Source organism: Trachurus japonicus, chromosome 14, assembly GCF_045865225.1.
Source record: "Trachurus japonicus isolate A0001 chromosome 14, Traja_1.0".
NCBI classification, from domain to species: domain Eukaryota; kingdom Metazoa; phylum Chordata; class Actinopteri; order Carangiformes; family Carangidae; genus Trachurus; species Trachurus japonicus.
In genome coordinates this window covers 12,742,147-12,762,628 of record NC_140920.1, presented here as the reverse complement: position 1 = coordinate 12,762,628, position 20,482 = coordinate 12,742,147, and the positions used below count along the sequence as shown (strand labels likewise).

General features: G+C 41.2%; 1 protein-coding gene across 19 annotated transcripts in view; it reads left to right on the top strand.

The window, feature by feature from the left end:
• The first annotated feature begins 39 nt into the window (after nt 1–39).
• LOC146974357 (unconventional myosin-XVIIIa-like) overlaps nt 40–20,482 on the top strand; it is a 61,291-nt gene continuing 40,848 nt past the window's right edge. For 6 of the 19 annotated variants that reach the window (XM_085797572.1, XM_085797586.1, XM_085797574.1 and 3 more), the window contains exons 1-16: nt 10,086–10,208; nt 10,818–11,074; nt 11,224–11,259; nt 12,099–12,883; nt 15,041–15,130; nt 15,327–15,398; nt 16,190–16,216; nt 17,226–17,285; nt 17,970–18,057; nt 18,435–18,541; nt 18,630–18,806; nt 18,945–19,155; nt 19,268–19,410; nt 19,595–19,695; nt 19,871–19,934; nt 20,322–20,466. In XM_085797572.1, the coding sequence (XP_085653698.1) occupies nt 11,035–11,074; nt 11,224–11,259; nt 12,099–12,883; nt 15,041–15,130; nt 15,327–15,398; nt 16,190–16,216; nt 17,226–17,285; nt 17,970–18,057; nt 18,435–18,541; nt 18,630–18,806; nt 18,945–19,155; nt 19,268–19,410; nt 19,595–19,695; nt 19,871–19,934; nt 20,322–20,466 (2,146 nt within the window). In that variant the 5' untranslated portion in view covers nt 10,086–10,208; nt 10,818–11,034. Of the gene's footprint in view, nt 144–2,872; nt 3,917–10,021; nt 10,209–10,817; nt 11,075–11,222; nt 11,260–12,088; nt 12,884–15,040; nt 15,131–15,326; nt 15,399–16,189; nt 16,217–17,225; nt 17,286–17,969; nt 18,058–18,434; nt 18,542–18,629; nt 18,807–18,944; nt 19,156–19,267; nt 19,411–19,594; nt 19,696–19,870; nt 19,935–20,321; nt 20,467–20,482 lie in introns of those variants that run through there. The other 13 variants (XM_085797571.1, XM_085797579.1, XM_085797581.1 and 10 more) reach the window with 13 other exon arrangements.

Below are 20,482 nucleotides of genomic sequence, written 5' to 3'. Positions count from 1 at the left end.
TAGGCTTATCGGAAGTCCGAGCTTACAGTAAGCATTTGAATGCACCACAAGTACATTTCCTCGCACCTACTGTCAATTCTAAGGAGGAAAATGCTGACAACTTCTAGTATGACAACAACGCTGTCACTTGCAGGCTGGCACAGGTAGGTCACTGTCCTATTATTCCACTGTATTTAGTCGCTGTTGTTTTTCATGAATGACATTTCTTCATTCTCTACTGAAACTGTTCTCCGAGGCCACCGGTGCCCGAGAATGAGGGCAAAGCAGCTTAAAGGGAGAGTATTACGGCCAAGCTGTGGACTAGTCGCGGCGACAACCTAGCTGTGCCATGTGTAAAGTCATTTCAGTTATGCTAACAAACAAATATGATTTCTCGTTTCCTGTTTAAAAAAAGTTACCTTAGTAGACACAAAGTAAATGACTGTCAATGGCCTTTGGCTATTTCATTGCCCCTCTGACCTCAGGACATGTGATTAAGAGTGGATTAAGTGCGAATTTACTGTTCATGGGTTCACAAAAACAAAGAAGGGTTGCTGCTTATGCATGTGCAGGGCATTCAGATTCAGACGGAGAAGCTTGTCCACAAATGTTGAGATGCTGTGCATCACTTTAACGCTGGTGCTGAGCATTTGACAGCAAGACAGGCGAGGTTAAAGCTCCTTCAATATGCAGGGCAACTTCAAATGTTCCGGGGGAAAAGACTTGTCTGTATATAGGACTTACTGAGGACACATTCATGTCTGTTCTTGTCATGCAGCAATAGCTAGATGTCAGCTCCAAGCTGACTCACAGTTGACAAAGTATAGGTTATACTGGTTTCAATTGATTGTTTGTTGATACAGGAAAGGTATAGCTTAAAATGAAAATAAATCACGACATGGGGTTTTCCAATACATTATTTGATAAAACAACTTAATGTTCTCCAACCATAAGATAGGATTCATGTTTTGTTCATGTACTTTTCAACAATAATGCCTAACCCTAACCCTTCCCTGTCTTGTGGGGTTGGGTACAATACATGATCAGAGCTTGATATTTAAAAAATAACATAAACATATCTGCAATAAAAACAACAATTCCACTTTAATCTCATATTTAATTGTATTACGTTTTCTTTCATCATTCCTCAATTATTTAGAATTAAGCAGATTCAGCTCAGGTCTGTGATCAGCTGTTTTGGGGCTCAATGCAAGAAATATTCTAGCTACTGAACGAGTCAACATTAATGAATATTGACCAAAACTACCTGAAATGTGAACCGGGAAGCATTGATTACTGATTGTAACACACTGAAATAACAGCTAGAACAAACTTACCCTTGCACGTGATCTTTACTTGTTCCAAATATTGATTTGATGGAGAAAGAGTTGAGGTGGGACTCTCCTGTAAATATTGTCAGCCACAGCTTTTATAAAGCCCTATAGTACTGTGAAGCTAAATGGAGGGCAATCACACGCCGACCACCATTGTTCTGTAAAATAGACTTAACAGTGTAAAAAGTATTCTACAGGACAATAATGTGATTGTAGTTGTTGCCTCAGACATCATATGGCTGATAAAAACAAAGCATATATTGAATGCTTTCTGCCCTCCAAAACAACACAGTGTGGCCAATATGATATTATTTCAACTATGTGAAGTAATAACAGTTCAAGTTTATGAATTATTAATTCAGGTACAAACTGTTAAATTATGTGTACAAATGAATAATTCAAGGACATTGATTCTCAAATCATTATCTGCACAGATTAATTCAAAAATCAGGATTTGTATAAATGAAAACTGAACTAATGAGGAGAATCTCAGTGAAGAATTGGAGGGGGGTCATGTTTGATGAATTGCTCCATGAGACAGTGGTGATATTAAGGCTGCAGGAGACCCTGCTGCATGAATATCATACACCTGAAAGAACAATGAGATGGAGAAGCAGGTGGAGAAGGCCTGTCAAACCACAGGAAGATATCCACTAAGCCTGCAATATGAGGAGAACCACTCAACTCAAAACCATTGAACATCTGTATTTGAATATGCTCTACAAAAGTCAGTATCAATATCCCTCTGACTCCAAAAACCTCAACCTCAAAACCTCAAACTTCAAACACAAACCGCTTGTGTCTGGAGGAAGAGATCAAGAAGGAGTAGGTGGATATAGAGAATCAGTAGATTGAGTAAGTGATGCTGAGCTGAACCAGCACCTGAGGAACACATGTGAGCTGTGGATGCATCAATTAGCCTTAGCTGCCTGCCATGCTGATGAAGAAGAACAGTGGAAGAAGTTTGTGAGGCGATATTTGTAAAAGACACTTACATTTATCTGAAGATTGCTCAAAAACAGACAGAGATTTCTCAACCAACAGACTCACTCGAACTCAGTCCGACTGTAGCAATAAAGCCGGAGTTAGGAATTCAGGAGATTTTAAAGTTAACAGCAAAACAGGTAGACTAAACTCTCTCCTCAGTGCCCCTCCACTGCTGCTAGATGTTTCCCGGATGCTCTCACCTAAATGTCACTATTTGTCTCTTCTCTGCAGTCCCAATCAATCCTATTCAAAACTTCACACCACTTAGAAATGACAGGAGGAGAGCCCGCCCCCTCTCCTTCCCTTGGTAATCCTAGCGCTATCTGTTAGCATATGCCAAATTCACCATCTCTCATTCCCACTGGCCTGTTTCTGGCTGTCTTTCCTCTGTTGTTGATTGTTTTCACTTACAGAGCAATGACTTTGTTGGAAGACAACAGAATTGAATAACTGTATGTGAGAAAAAAAGTTTTGGAGTAGAATCAACTACTCCACCAATTAAATTTGATTTTTGTATTATCCTCTCAGCAAATATTTTGTTAATTTTCCATTCTTTCTTGTCTTCTTTTCAGATGATATCACTGGTCCTCCTGTTCATACTCAGTGGTGCTTTTATGAAATGAAACTGTCCAATTCAAATTGGTAAAAGTTCAACCATGTTTCATCTGATTAAGAAAGATAAGGAAAAAGAGAAGGACTTGGGAAAGAAGGAAAAGAAAGACAAGAAGGAAAAGAAAGAACGTATGTCCCAGGCAGAGTTAAAGAGTCTGGAAGAGATGAGCATCCGTAGAGGCTTTTTCAACCTCAATCGAGGGAGCTCTAAGAGGGAGTCTAAGAGCAAATTGGAGATCTCTGGTCCTATCCCTATAAAGGTGGCCACCAACGCGGAGCTCAACCTAACTGAGCGCATTCCCACCCCACAGCAGGATGTGGAGCAAATAAGTACAAGTACATCTGGTGAAGATTGGAAGGGAAATGAACTGGCACATAATCGGAGCTCTGTAAAGGAGAGAGCGGCTAAGTTTGGGGAACTGGCCAAGTTGAATCCTGCAGTGGTTCAGAGGCAGGCGTCTTTTACCCAGAGGAGCAAAGAGGACGGTGCTTTTGATGCTGCAAATCTTTCTGGACAGAACTGGAGTAGGTCTTCCTTGAGGTCCCTCACCAATTCAGAAGGGACCGATATTGTTCACATTCCTGAGTTGGTGGAGAAGACGTACCCTGGTGCAGACCTTCAGCTACCTGCGCTCGTTGCTCCACCGATACCTGATCCAAGGGAACTCGAGCTACAGCGGCGTAACACTGGGGACTTTGGCTTCTCCTTGCGTAGGAGCACCATGCTGGACAGGCACGCCGATGGAGGGGTGAGGCGACATGTGGTACACTTTGCTGAACCAGGTGCTGGGACCAAGGACAGGGCTCTGGGCCTGGTGCCAGGAGACAGGCTGGTGGAAATAAATGGGATCAATGTGGAAAACAAGAGCAGGGATGAAATCGTGGAGATGATCCGTCAGTCTGGAGATTCGGTTCGACTAAAGGTGCAGCCGATTTTGGAGCTGAGTGAGTTGAACCGCAGCTGGCTGAGGACTGCCCAAGGCCCGCACAAAGATATCTTTGATGTAAGTATTACTGTTGAATCATACTGTGCCCATTTATTGAACAGGTATTGTACCAAGTTGAAGACATGAAGACATGAAGTCCACACACCTACTGATTCTACTTCTTCAATCCCATCACATATGTTTTTCATCCATGAGTGCCTATAACTCAAAATGCTGCTTTGTGATTGGCTATGATTTTTGAGTCTCATGAGACAGATGTTTCTAGATTTAAAGATTTTACAACTTTTATCACCCAAAATGGTAGTATATGCTAACATTTTGGCATATTTTGGTACCATATTGGTAATTTCTTTCGTTTAATGTGTGGTTTTCACTCGCATATCATGGATTAAAAATGCCTAAATAATTAGTGGAACTGTATTGACACTGGTAAAGTGCTTTTGTGTGTTTGTATGTATGGGGGAGTGCATGTGTGTGTTTTGAAAGAGAGAATGGGTTCTGGAGTATATATAATCCCCCCTCTCTCCCCCCAGTCCTTTGACACTAAACAATGGGATGCTGAAGGAAACAACGGTCCCAACGCCACCACAGCCCATGGCCATATGGCCGTGCTCATTCAGTTCTTTTCGCTTGGATAATCATGGGCAACAAGTAGAGGAGCATCAAGTTAAACTCTTTATTAGCCAGCAAAGCAAACAACTTTATTTTTAAGTGTTTTATTTTGTGGTTGGAGAGTTTAGAGTGAGGGTGAAATAAAAAGGGAAGTGCTGTTATTTGAAGCATATCAGTAATGTTTTCACAGCGCCTTATGTGAATGTCGGCAGTGAACATGAAGGTTTCATTCTGCAACTATAAAATTGGAACATAATAGAAAAAATCCCCAGTTTCTTATTTACACTTTTAGAGAGACTTTAAAAAATGATCTCAAACTTGTGTCACAAGTGTTCGATATCGTTGAACCATGGAAATTAAGAAAATACAGATTTATTCAGAAAATAATAGACTAAGTGTGATATGTAGTTTTTTTTGGTAATGAAGGAGATTGTATCCACTTTTTCAGAGCGCTTTAGGGTTGAGACTATAGGGTCAGTTTTAGCTCATGAAAGTTCAGCCATGTTGTGGCACCACAATTGGTTTGTTGTTGTTGTAGTACATTAATAAGATGCACTGTACAAGGCTGATGTTGAGAAACCTGAGGCCCGACTTCAGTGACAGCAGAGAGACTGGTACTGGTGTGTCAGTATCATATTGCGAGCCTCACTTGTTTTGACAACCGTCTGTCTGTTGTGAGACAATATGGTTCTCAGAAACTCACTCGTCCACTTTTGATGAGACTGACCACTTATGGACAAGTGACAATTAAGCAGTCATGCCTCTTTTTACATGCAGTGTGGGAACAAGCCACCCGGAATCAAAACATTAAGTTGAAGGAACAGAAATGCTGTATTTTAGTAGTGTGATGTTCAAATATTGTGTGTTATATTGTCTCTATTTGCATCCAATGCATATACCTATTTAACTATGATTTTGCATTACCCTGAACCGTGGGAATTAAGGTGTCCACAGCCAGAGACTCAGTTCATTAGCTCCCCTGGAGGAGACGCTTGTCTCGGTGTCTTACTCTGTCCTACATTCAACCAACCTTGATGATCATCGTAAGAGGGGCCATTTGAAAAAGCAGAAAATGTGCATGTGAGGCTGACCTAGAACCAACAGCACTATTTATAGGTGGTTATAATAAGATCTGGATTTTAGATCTGGAGCTCTGCAACACGGTTAGATACCATATGATGCAAGAACATGTTGGATGAACTTATTTAAAGGAAAAGTTTAATGTTTGTTCAAAATAATAAACTTGTTTAGTTACTGAGAGTTATATGAGAAAGTTGATGCTGTTCTCATGCCTGTTAAATGTGAAGCTGTAATCCAGGAGTTTATTTTACCATACCAAAAAGACTGATGGTGAGAGATGTTCCTGTCCTGATATCAGCATTGTAATGTCACAGATCTACAACAGAATATTGTGCTGGTATTAGCACAGATCCAATACCACATACTTTACTGATAAACGCCATAATTTCTCAATTCTTCTTCACTGCAGCAGCAAATAAGTGCGACTAATGACAACAGTGTGCAAGGCTTTAATTTCCAAGAACTGGTAGATATGTTAAGACTTACATAGGGATTTCATATGTATACAGCAGTATAGAGCAACCAGCAATGATCGAACTGCAGTCACAGTACAGTAATAAGGAGCCTATTACAAAACAAAAACTGGTGAGGATCAGTTACACGCCATTTTCCATCTGTCTGTTGGGTTTTTCTTTTATGGTTTCTGATTACAGTAATGTCAGATGGTTTGCTCTAGGCCGTTAAGTGGGCCCCTCCCCTTCACTCACACGGCTGTTTGGCTGTAATAAAAAAAAGGAATCCAATGTATAGGGTTGTGTTTTCAAAAGAAAAGCATTTAAATGTGCCATTACATTAATTGTGGTGATTATGATTATGATAATTACATGTCACATATGAGAAGTATGCACAGTTGAATACATGGAGCTTTTGCTCACTGGATGCAGCCAATTTCCACATTACACAAGAGCAGATCTGTGCTCTCAGGGGCCCCTTGGTTGGTTGGTTTTGTTACTTTTTACTGAAAATCTCAGGAAATAACATATAGAACTTGACCAGATATAATCATGCTGTTGAGATCTAGGACTTTGTTCAGTTTGGTGCAGATCCATAATTTATGTCTGACAGATGTGGAGGATTATTTTGGCCTTGACTGAGTTACGAGCACAGCCAAGTGCCATAAAGGCTTTAGAGATTTTGGTTTACTTCCTGCTCTTCATCATACTCACTTTGTCTTATAGCACTCAATACATGACTGATCTGAGGCACTGGAAGCTGGTAAATTCTCACTTTAAATAGGGGGGATGATTCAGGGACTTAAAGAAAGCAACAAACAAAACCAGTCTGGGTGGGAACTTGCGAAGGATTGCTTAATCCTGTAAGTCTCAACAAGGCGCACAAGCAGTGCTCATACTGTACCATACATCCTCACAGTTTTATATAGAAGAATCCTCTCTGTACGTGAGCAGCTGTTCCCTGAGTAATTCTCACTTAATTGTTGTTTTCCAGATATTCAGATGGGAGGGAGAGTGCTTGAGTTTTTCAAATTTCCAGTTGGTTGAGGTTAATCAATAGGTTGAAGGCAGTATGGAGCTAAGTAAGAATGCTGTTTTGCAGGGTACTCTCGACATGCCAGACACCAAAAAGGTGCTGATGATCATGTCCCCTAAACTGGATAACAACATCTGAGAACTCTTACCTGGCCGTTTGAACCTTTTGAGTTTCATATGAGAAATTTACCTCTGCCTTTGTTTACTGAACGTTGCCATTGTGTAGTTTATCATTAGTCAGTCGAGCTTTCAGCACCGCTTTTTCATTTCGAGTGGTTGAATGCTGGTGTGGCCTGTGGCATCATCTACTGTAATATCACATCACTGCATCACTTATCTCTCATCCCATACATTTCCTGTCTCTCCGCAGACCAGACACAGTTTTATTATTAGGAAATTAGCAAATGTTGTAATCCGCCTCCCCAAACCCCCCAAGCTGCCCATTTAAATGACATCATCCTCATTTCCAGTGTGGGGTTGCCACAGTAGCAGAGAGCATTAGCACAGGCGTGGATTAGAAAGAGGTGGGGCTTTGAAGGATAAAGCTGTTATGATAGAGGCAACACTTGAGATTTGTCCTTCCTGCCATTTCTTGATGTAAATTTTAATAATTTAACTCTTTATTTGACACAAGCGCATGGGCTTCACCTCTTATGTAATTTTGTCAGCTGAAGTGAGGAACTGTGAGTGTTTTGACACAGGCACTCATACTTGACATTCTTGGGTGTGTCACTCATAGCACGTCTGCCAGTGACACATAGAAACTCGTCAGATACACCCTAAAAGTGTCAGTCATGACGAAGGAATATTTTTTATTGTGCATCACTGTGAGTTTCACAAGACCAGTACTGTACTGTGACTAGTATCACGTACAGTACAAACATATAAACATTATGTTAATGGCTTTGTTATCTATACATCCAGCATCATCCCAGATATCTGTGCAGGTTTCAGTTGAAAATGGTCTTTGGCTGTTACGTGAGACCTTTTTTTAAATTTTTGCTTCCATCAAATCACAGGAACTACAGGTGAGCACACACCTGAGTGTGAATCTGCTGCTCCTCAATCATGTCCACTTGGCCTAGTTTCAGAGAGAAGTTCTGATTCTCAGGCCTATTTACTATAACTGAATTAAATCTGGGTCACATCCTGGAATTTCCAGAGGATGGCAGAGTGTGATCCCATGATTCATTCCTGCTCTCAAAGCATGGATGCTGTTCAAATGTCTGATTTCTGGCTTCTTTTCATGACAGTATGTAAAGACCGAAATCCTAATCTGAAAAAGTGAGCTTGTCGTGATGAACGCAATGATTTTGCTGCATGATTGAACAAATAAAACAAGTTCCTGACACTTTGAGATGATTGGCTGTCACAGGTCTTTATATTTTCTTTAGTTTTCAATTGGTATTTGTCTGTTGTCTTGGTTAGAGAGTTGTACAAAGAAATAGCAGGAGATGTGGAGAATCTATGAGAAAAGTCTCTGCGCCTCATAATATATATACTATTTCACATGCACATTTTAGAATATATTCTAAAATGTGCACGTGAAAATATATACAACAGTAACTTGTGTATTGAACCCCTGTTTATGTTACACAACAATTCACAACATGATACAAAAAGATTTGATATTATAGAGGATTTAACTGGGTCAATCAGATGTGTTTATGTGTGTGTATAGAGTCCTTAATCTTTGGTGTGCAATATAACCATGTGTAGACAAACAGGCAACATGATGCTGTGTCCCAGTAACTGACTCTGGGGATTAGCAGACTGTGATAGATAGACCAGCTAGGCTGTGTGTTTGGCTGCCTCTTGCTGAGGGCTCATATGTGAACTTGTGGGCTTATTGTGAGAAAATAATCACAAATACAAGATGGTGGTCTTTGTTTTTGTTTTCTTTTTTTTGGTTTGAGAATTTAATTTTGCACATTTCAATTAAAATGTCACAGTGCGTTTGATTCTGATGCTAGTGGATAAAACTGTTGGCGACATTCAGTTGTTATTACTGTCTCCCTTGAGCTGGTTGTTTGATAGATGAAACTCTTAATGAGGGAGAAGAAGATTGGATTAGCTCATCCCTTCCCTGCCAAGCCTGTTGCAACATTTCCGTGTTTGCCTTGTGCGACTACACTCCTGGGACTGTTGCGCTGAAAGCCTACCTCCAGGCAAATCACCCTACATGTGCTTTTACCAAACAGGTTTTACAGCCATGCAGATCTGACACCGGCTTCTTCCATTTTCAGCTATGTAAAGAAACGTTTTCTCAGAACTGAGAAAGAAGTATCATTTTAAGTTTCTGTGTAATTCTAAAATATTTTTCATTTACACTTCACATGAATGAAATGCATGTTATTTGTCTTATTTGACTTGCTTCCACTGCTTGGTCCTACAGACTTTTAAGTATTTAATATAAAACAATACAACATCTTGAATTGGGTCAGTAGTGTGCCCAACTAGAGGCTTGTGTGAAATAATGAGCTGAAATACTTTGTTTAATAGCTCCCTCTTGTGGTGCAAAATCGCCACAACAGACCAGCACTTCTACAAATATACTGAGGTGTGTCTTCTGATCAATGCCGATCCTACTGATACTGAAGTATTTTGATTGTCATGTGTAACTGCTAGGCACGCAGAGAAAAGCAGCCTTGTTACAGGCTCATTTCTAACATCAGTCATTGTCACCCAAAAAGTATTTGACTTGTTTTACACTGAGCGTTATTGTTTTATCGTCTCTCATTCCCTTAATAACTTGATAGATTTTGAATTCCCCTTGAATGGGAAGAGTATGTCAAACTTTATGTTTACCTGATGGAAGAGGAGGGGGCTGCATCTCTTCAATTCCCTGTCAACAAGATAAGAGAGTGAAAAGTGGCAGTGGTAATTGATGTGGTTATGCAAATCCTATTTATAGCCCCTGTGTGTATCAGCAGCTGTCCCTCTTCTTTCTGCCTGCCCAGCCCCTCTCACATTACCCTCCTCCACTTCTCAGACCACAGCTTTACCATGCTGTGCTGACTGTGACCCCGCCCCTCAAGTTGCTATCCCACTCACTCAGGACTAGTGAGTGTGTGCTCCTTGCAGACCCAAGCCCGACCCTGCCTTGGCCCTGACTGCGCTGCTCCAGTGACAGAGTGAAGATTGGAAGGTTAACCGGGCCTAGAGAGAAGGTAATGGGCTCGGGCCTCTGTTGGACTGTGTGTGTGGTGGGCAGGGGTGATCTGCTCACGGTGTACATGCTCTGCTTAGCAGTTCCATTTGGGCACTGATGGCGCCTCAGAGTGGCCTCCTTTGCTGCTGAAACTATTTATAGGAGTCAGTCTGACTGATGAAACCAGGGCCGGGGGTGGTGAAACATGTTGCTGCGCAATTTACTTTGTTTAGTGCGTAAAGACACATTTTTACCTTTAAACTGCTAATAATATAATTATGTGTATGTGTATTTGTTTGATTCTTTTCATTATTGATCGGTTATGTTGGTGGGTTTTGCTCTCTGATGTCATGTTTTAAGATTGAGCCTGTACAAATGAAAATACTGACCAGCATTGCTCGTAATTATTTTGAATGTTGATTGAAATGAAGGGCAGTTCTTCATGAAAACTTATAATGAGGGCTTGAGACCGACATGTCACCATGGTTTTGAATGAAGATTTTAAGTCCTGTTTGTTATGTAGGTCTTGTCAGAGCTTTGTGTTCATGTTTCCCTCTTGTCTTCTGCTGTGTGAGGAAGAAAACAAACTCATCTCTTTCATTATGTTGTCCATGTGTTCTGTTCTCAGTGCTGCATGGTTCCACTGCCCTGTTGGTGTGTGACCTGTTGTGTGCAGAAAACAAGTTCACAGTGTCCCACCGCTCACCCCTAAATTCCCGTTCTCCATTGCTCCGCACAGTACATCCTCCTCTTCTTCCTGGCTGTTTGTTGTTTTTTTCTTTCATCATTCCATATATTTATCATCCGCGCCGCCTGGCTTGTTCCATGACTTCTGGCCTACCACCATGGCATACAAATCACGCTTTTCATTCTGGGAGCAAAAGGGAAGTCTTGCTTTTGTTTTTTTGTTTTTTGGCCTCAGTTTATATCTGCATCTTGTTGCTTGTTAATATATAGTCCTTTATGTTGAGAGTGACAAGCTTTAGTCTGAATGTGGTTTGATTTTTTTTTTGTGTTGCTTTTTCTTGTATAGGTTAAAGTTGAGAACAAGCCAGATGTAAGTGCTGCATGTGTTTGGACAGTCTTCATATGATACAAACCATGTTGTGTGCTGAAATATCTTAACTAACTAACTCATGAACACAACCTTCTGAAGGCTAAAGTTAATTTACTTTAGAGTGGCCCCGGGGAGTTAGCATGTGAATATTGGAATAGGTGATGACAAGTACTGACAGGCTTTGAGATATAATATAAGCATAATACATGTTGTACCAGCAGCAATTTAGATTCTTTACTTTAGGTGTTTTCTTTGTAAACCAACAAAAATGATTACATTCAGCGTTTCTCATCAGATTGCATTGTGTTTAGCCTTGGGATCTCACAAATCTATCATGTGCATTTCCATAAAAGATATTCACATTGCAATTTTTAAGAAAGATTTTAGGTCGAGCACCATGTATATACGTACTCATAGTCCTCCTCTTTCATGTCTGTCACTACTAACTGATGATGAAACCACTAGCAAAGATATGCCACCTTGTGTGTCCTTGTGTGATACAAACAAAACAGAGACCCATCTCTGAAAGCATCATTAAGTTGCAATACATAACACTCAATACAAAGTTTGGGTATATGTTTCCTTTTTCCCTAACTCAGCTAATTAGGCTCAGTCCATCTCTGATCCATTCTAATGCAGTTTGCCACTAATATCAAGTGTTAAAATTCAAAGGTTGATCTGATATGCTTGAGTGATGGTTTTGAGATGCACATATAGAAATACATAAGCCATTTTTGAATTATCTTCGATGCAGAGTTTTTGTGCCCGATCTTTGACAGTTCATCTGCCTCAGCTATGGGAATAATCTGCACCCTTGTCTACCCTGCTCTGTTTGTATCCAGTCTGATGTAGATAGTCAGCCTCAGACAGTCACTACACCTGGGCTAGACACAGGAAGTGGTCCACAGTCAACTGCGTCAACAGCTGAAACGTCCAATAGTAACGCTACCATGGGGTTAGGAGGACCAGACCCTCCAGGCGAGGAGCAGAGTTCCAGTGGTAAAAAGGTGGTGAGGGTTGTTAGAAGAGTTGTCAGACGAGTGGTTCCTGCTGCTGCTGCTGCTGGGACGGAGGAGCAGAGCCAGCCTGCTGCTGCCGAGGTGGCTAAAGCTGTGCCCAGACCCGCTAAGGCGGAGAAGGATGATATCTCCATGGGCCTGGCCAGTCTGATGGGCAGAAGTCGAACCAAGGAGCACAGGCCTCGCACCCGCACCCAGGACCGCAAAGACGAAGAGGTGAAGCAGGAGGAGGAGACAGAAAAAGTGACAGAAGAGGAGGAGGAAAAAGCTACAGTGGAAAAAACAGAGGAGGCTGCGTCCACACCTGCTCCCACTACCTCGGCACCAACCCCCGTGCTGCCGAAATCTAACCCCCTCACCCCTCCAGCTGGATTCATCCCTCCACCAAAGCCCGACCCTTTGGCCCCCCCTGCTGGTTTCGTTCCTGTCTCCAGACAGAATCTTTTGAGTCCTCCACCTGGTTTCATTCCTGCTCCAAAAAAAACCAGTCCAGTGCCTCCAAAACAGAACCCCCTTGCAAGACCTCCAGGATTCATCCCCGCCCCAAAGACCGACCCCCTAGCTCCTCCTGCAGGGTTCATCCCCAAGCCTCGTACATTTGGTGTCAAGAAGCCGGAGGTATTGTGTGAAAGAAGAATTGCACGTTCACTACTTAACCTCAGGGTGGAGCATGCTGTGTGATAATAACAGAGACATTATTGTACATATCCATGAATCTCATTTTGTTTACCCTGACGGGCATCTTCAGCTAGAGTGTATTTGCTTCTAGACATAATGTGTTGCAAATTATGATGTCATCATAATTAGGCTACAGCTAATCTTTGTAATGGATAAAATAACCAAAACTCTGCAGGACAAGTTGCTGTTTATCCCTGACAAAAACTAGTCTTGATATAATGAAGCCAGCCTGAATAAGTGAAGCAAAGCAGGGCACATGCACCAGCTCATGATCAGACTTCATCAGTGGGTATAAGGGGCATGCTCATGGACCACACTCTGCTAGTCCGGTCAGTTGGAGTTGTCTATGAGCACTGAGCTGGGACTCATTACTGTCACTTTCTGCAGACAAAGCTTTGAAGCTGTACCCTGTCTGCTGTAGTGTGGACCACTGAGGCGGGGGCTTCAATGATCTTTTGGGATGCTTTTTAGAGAAAGGAAGGAATAAGGATAAGAATTCACATTCAATTTCTTACAGATTACACATATCTGTAATTGTTATAAGTTAAATATCCTTTTCTTAATAACAGTTAATCAGAAAACCATAATCCCACTTTGTCAGGTGTAGCTTAATACATACATAATTAAATTCAGCCTGAGCTTAATGTGTAGTATTGAATATTATTATTAATATTTCGATTTGTACCTCAGGCAAGATTATATTTTGTCCTGAAAATGTTGTCAACAGATGTCCATGAGATCTGGCAAACAGTTGGGTATTTGGAAATAGAGCAGAGGATTTAATTTTAGAGATATGTGCATGTTTGCTGCTTCGGGGAGAGATTCGGGTTTCAGTTATTGAAAGCAGGATCAAGATGTCAGCTGACACCAAAAGGCCAAAACCACTTTAAGTGGACCCCACAGTACATTTGTGTTTGACTAAGCATTCTTGGAGGTCTGTGCTGCCTGGATATTTTACTGATAAGATATCGCAGGACCTTCATATCAACTGAAACAAAAAGCATGTTTCTGTTGTTGACATAATAGTAGGATAGAGCACGCACATCCAAAGTATTACAGGTGCAGGACTAACAAACAAACAGACTTTAAGAAAACGGGTGAAGTCTGCACACTGTTGTAGCTCCTCAAATGTTTATTGTAGGCTATAAGATCAACGTTTCGATCACATAGATCTTTGTCATCTTCGTCTGTTCTTGACATGACACACCTCAGCCATAGCCAATAAAAACAAATGACTACCTAATCACTAGGAATATTGAGTCACATCCAGTTCCAACTTTTAGCATATAACTTTACAGAGCAAAACAGAGTGTAAAATAACCATTGCAAAGAGTGTACTTAGACTTAACATGACCAAAAAAAAGAGAAATTAATAATGTGCAGATTTTTTAAAGATGTAATTTTATCCTGATTTAAACTTTTTATCTTTACTTTTTATTTATGAAATACACTGTCGAGCTTCAATGCAAATCAGATCAAGCTATGTATTACTGATCCAAGTGCTGAAGCTGCAGACAATTACAAACCAATGATGTTGAAATTTTGATAGTTCAGTATCAAGTGCGGATGACTCCACGTGAAACCAAGATTCGGATTTGCTTCGCCACAGGAAGCACATGTTTTATTCGCCCCTTCGCTCGCATGGACTGGAAGTTAACTGGAATATTCCCCACTGTTATTTGCATGCATGTGACCACAGCCTATACTGCCAGACAAGGCGTAGAAGCACCGACAGTGTTTTTGTAATTAAGACTTAGACTTTTATTGATCCCAAAGGAAATTCAAGAATCCAGACATATAATGTAAGAAGGGCACAGAAAAGCAATATAACACAGAAAAGTAAGCAAAAATATACACTATTTACATACATGATAAAGAAAAAAGGAAAAAATGTACCAAATTATAAAGAATTCCTCTAGGGATGGACAGAAGCTATGTAGCACAGCGTTACATTTTTGGGAACAAACGCCCCTTGTAGTTGGTCGTACTTTTGGATGTGTTGAAACATTAATATCATGCTCATCGCCATCTTCCCATGTTCACTCCATCTCTGTGTGCATGTTTGTCTGTGTGAATATTTACATACACTGTGTAAAGGTAAAGGAGACATCTTGTCCCCCTGTGGCTTCCAATGGCAAACCGTCCCCTGTTGCACAGCCCCAGGCCCCGTCCACACAGAAAGAACAGGTGTGTCTTTATCTTGCTGCACAGCTTCACCTAACAGTGTGTTCAGTGTGTGAGGTTTTTTTTTTTTATGGAATGCTTCTACCTGCACATTCACTTTTTTAGTTTGTCTCAAGTGGACAATCATAGACAGTTACCTGTGGATCATTGATTTTACTTTCTGGCTACCCGTTGTGCAACTACTACTATTTGGCTATAGGTTCCACAGCTGATCCCCTCTGAGGAAGATCACAAACGTGTGAAGAGGATCTTCACCATCAATGGCAACGATGTAACATTTTTTTTTTTTTTTTTTTTACCTCAGTTTGTTTGGTTTGCACCTGTCATGCTTTACCAGCCCCTGTGACCAGCCTGTGTCAAGTGCTTGAATCCCCAGATAGAGGAAATTATCCAAGTCCCTTTCAGGTTGTCCCATGCTTTCCCCACTGCCGATAGGTTTCCTCTTACAGAGACGCCCCCCAGGAGAGTCGGCTACTTTGTGTGAAACATGACTCTTTGAGAGATAATGTCTCTGACTCACAAGTTAAGGAGATTAATTCAGTCACTTCTGGAAAAAGGCGTAATTGGAAATATAAGATGGACTTGCTGAAATGATGAGAAAAGTATTCGTGGATAATTTGGTAACTTGGTAAACCTTTATGTTGGACTCATGAACATACAGTGTGTGCATGATTGAAATTATACACTATATGAGATAATTTCTTTATTTCAGAAAAGATAACAGCATGAATTCTTTGACTCTTATGGCTGACCTGTACACTTCTGATGATGGATTTATACACCTTTACTTCTCTTGTTTCCTTCCTCCCATTAATTCTATAGTATTTATTGCTTTATTTCTACAAGATTAAGAAGAGCATCTAATGTAGGAATTTGGGGATTATTTTTTCAATGCTGGATTGCAGTCTGGTTACTTGTTGCTATTCTTTTTTCTTTTTTTTAAACTTTATCTTGCCTTCACCTCCTGTTGTCTCAAATTATGTCCCATGTCTCTTCTTTTGCTTCTCCGTGGGTCATTGGATCCTGACTTGCCGCTGTCCTCTTTGCTGTTTGCATGGCTAGCGTGCCAGAGGCCACAAATCCTCTCAGGTACAGGCTGCTCAACCGTGAGTTCGCTGTACTCTCTCGCCTGTGGAGAGCTGGAATCCATGCTTGCTCTCCTCTATTGACCCCTCTCTGCCCTACTTTGTCCGTGCCTGCCTGCCTGCCTGTCTTTTGTCCCCATGCTGCTCTCTGTGGTTCAGTTCTGGGTTCATGTTGAGGCCCTGGAATGTACTAAAGTGACATTAATCAGTGGTTAAAGGGAATTTGGAGGCTTCTCGAGAAGGATTTAGAGGCTCTTAGCAAAAGGAATGTTTAATTCTATCAATGTTGCTTTCAGTTTACAATTAACACAATGTGCAGCTGTGTAATTGTCTTGCCACATTTGCACTCCACATGCACATGTAATATGCAGCTATAAACAATTTATCAAATCTCTTGAACTTAAAAAACCTTTTCAAATGTGTGTCTATGTCTTAATTAATCCCTGAATTAACATGCTGTGACCCAGTATCTTTACATTTTATATTACATTACATCTCTGTGTTAATGCGATACAATTCCTATAGCTGAATTTACAATTACATCACATCACACTATTTCACACTTGACTGCATGGGGCCTGGCTTTTATACCTTTACTGTGTGCTACTGATCTTGTTAACTGTGACTGTTAATGTGGCAGAACATGAATTTTGTGCCCACAGACCAACACACTGTACTTTAATGCACCTTGTAATCCCTGTTCATTAATGCATTAATGCGCTAATTCTTTTATGGTGAATCTCTTGAACGGCTCATTTATTCTGCTGCCACTGCTTGACTTACTATGGCGCTGTATGACTTCTGCTGGTCTCGCTGCAGTGTTTTGTGTTTTTATTTTTTACTTTTAATAATAATTTGTGACTCGATTTGAAATCTTTCCACTGCACCCCTGATTTGCATTGTCTGGATTGTGCTCTTTGAAATCGCAAATTGAATGCAATGTTTAGCTGAATCCAGTCACTTAAAAAAAAATGCTGACGTCTCAGCTGACTTCTACTTCTTCCCTTCTTCAGTCCAAACCCGTTGAAGACCCTGTGGCCCTCCTTCAGGCAGCACACTCAGCTGCGGCTCAGGTCTGGCCATGGCTACAACTCACTGTAGCTGTGTTTGCATCCCCATCGTGTGTCAGAGTGATGTGTGTTTTGTGGTTTTCCTGTCTGATAAACTATAGTGAACGATGATGAGTGGGAGGATTGGCCAGTATTTAGTGAGGCAATCCCACCACCAAGAAAGTCCCTGTGGCTCTACCTGTTGAAGCAGATAAGAGAGGTTCCCTCCTCAGGGTCAGCTCTCAGTAGTTAACTTCCTGTCCCTACAACTCAAACACAAGGAGACAATTCAGTTTTGACGCTGTTGTGAAATCTTAAATTTGATGTTTTTAAAATAGTTTGTCATATGTCTTATGAACTTACGTATTTTTGCGTATGTGTTGTGTTGATGTTTTTGTGTATGTGATGATGAAGCCCTCCCCCCATCACCCATGATTGTGCGACATCTTTGAACACACTCACATGAGTTTGATCAATGCTTGGTCTAATTCTTGGGCATGAAATATGAAAATGAATCATCCGCAAAAAATCATACATGTCTTTCATCTGTTTTGTGTGACCTGCATGTTTAGTGTTTGTGAATATCTCATTTGTGGTATTCCATTTATGACATTTTCCATTTTGATAACTCTGTCAACTGTCATGAATGTATACAATTCAACGTTCATATAATTTCATCTCATACTGATTGTGAACCTGTTCTTACAGGGGAAGACAGAGGAGCAGATAACAGCAGAGAAAGCCTGGTATAACACAGAAAAAGTATGGCTTGTCCACAAGGATGGATTTTCCCTGGGTTAGTAAACACTTTTCTTCTTTTGTAGGCAGTGTGTGTTGAAAATATTCTAAAGTGAATTCTGAATTCAGTTTCTTGCCAGAGCTGGTATGTCTGATTGCAAAACTTTGGACCTGTGTGTTTGAAGCATAGAGAAAGCTTTTGAAATTTTAATGTTAAAAGAGGGCACCTGAATAGTCTACACACCATTTTACCTCAGGCTGCGTGTAATTAGATTAACTGTGTTTTCAACATTGGCTGCTTGTTTCATTTTAGACATTATTAAAATGGATACAGCTGCCACACATTATCAGACATGTAAGATAAGATGAAGCTTTTGCACTCAGGGTGAGATCGTATGTCATGATAAATTAACTCCACGCTTTGTGGCGATGCAGCAACTCTTTTGAAGACAGAGGCAGGCAGCCTGCCAGAGGGGAAGGTGAAAATCCGCCTGGAGAGTGATGGATCTTTATTGGAGGTGGACGAAGATGATGTAGAGAAGGTATTTAATCATCAGATCAACTCTGAACCTCATCAATTATCAATGACGCCGGTGGAGTTTGTGAGAGACCTCTGACTTTGAACTCCAGGCAAACCCGCCGATGTTTGACCGAATGGAGGACCTGGCCTCTCTGCAGTATTTGAACGAGTCGAGTGTGATGCACTCCCTTCGGCAGCGCTACAGCGGCAACCTGGTGCACACCCACGCTGGGCCGAACATGGTGGTCATTAACCCCATTAGCGCCCCCTCGATGTACTCCGAGAAGGTAGGCTGCAGCCTGTGCATATGATGACTCATCTCTTGCAGAATAATTAAAATGAGCAAACTAACAAAGTGTAATTGATATGTATGACCAGTCCTCTATGAATTTGTCCCCCTCTTCACTCGTTTGTCCTCTTCCCAGGTGATGCAAATGTTCAAGGGCTGCAGAAGGGAGGACACTGCCCCTCACATTTACAGCATGGCCCAAGCCGCTTATAGAAACCTCCTGACCACTCGCCAGGATCAGTCCGTTGTCTTGCTAGGGAAGAGTGGGAGTGGCAAGACCACCAACTGTCAACACATCATCCAGTATCTTATTACCATTGCTGGCAGCACCAACAAAACCTTTTCTAGTAGGTTTGAAAGGACCAAAACGCTACATGACAATAATAAAAATTCAGTATGAGTGTGTGTTGTTGTTTGTCCCTTAAATGACCGTACGGTCTGTGTCTTTGTGGTCTGTAGCAGAGAAATGGCAGGCGGTCTACACTGTTTTGGAGGCATTTGGAAATGCCTCTACCTGTATGAATGGGAATGCCAGTCGTTTCTCCCATATTGTTTCGTTGGACTTTGATCAGGCGGGCCAGGTGACCTCAGCCTCCATCCAGGTACAAACACACACATTCAGCTTTTTAACTCACTGGCACTTCATTACTAACTTTCCAAATACTACGATCTCACAACACAATGTCATAAACTTGTATAGACCTCCAAGCTTTGTTTTGCTTACACTGATTATAATGACTGTGATTTCCTGTCTTTCAAACATCCTGTTCTGTTGTGGCTTTGCAGACCATGCTTCTGGAGAAGGTGAGGGTGACAAGAAGACCAGAGGGAGAGTCCACTTTCAATGTCTTCTACTATCTGATGGCTGGAGTAGACAGCTCTCTCAGGTCAGTTATGCCCATTAAGTGTGCAATACACAGCTCTGCACTGGATTGATACAGTATTTAGTAATATGTTGCAATGATTCAGAAAACATGACTCATATCTTCCCTGATGGTGTAGGAAAAAAACAGACATGAGAGATGTTGATGTCTTGTTTTTGTGCTGTTCTCATTTCACCAGAACGGAGCTGCATCTCAACCACTTAGCTGAAAACAATGCGTTTGGAATCATGCCTCAGACAAAGGTAAAGACTTGCTTGTTAAGGGGAGGCTGGATTGGCCTTCTTCCACAAGCAGGAATGGAAACAAAAATATTACTTTTACCTGTTATAAAGATGAGTGTTAAACATCACAGGGATATCACTTTGATCAACATGTCTTGATCAGCTGATTAAGGAACTCTTGGCTTTTTAACATCTGCCAGAGGCATGGAATCGAAACAACATTAATTAGCCTTGTCACGGTTTACTCATAACAAACAAACAGTATAAATGAGAATAGTTGAAATTTGCTAATCTATCACAGGCCAGTCTACCTCCTAAAATGGTGCTTATATTACTTTAAGACATTGCATGACTGATAGTGTAATAAAGAATTTTAGTTTATCATTATATTTTTGCTATATCTGTCAGGCTGAGGATAAACAGCGGGCCTCCCAGCAGTTTTCCAAGCTACAAGCTGCGATGAAGGTTCTGGGGATTAGTGGTGATGAGCAAAGAGCCTTCTGGCTTGTCCTCGGGGCCATTTACCATCTCGGAGCTGCAGGAGCTACTAAGGGTGAGATTTCTGAACC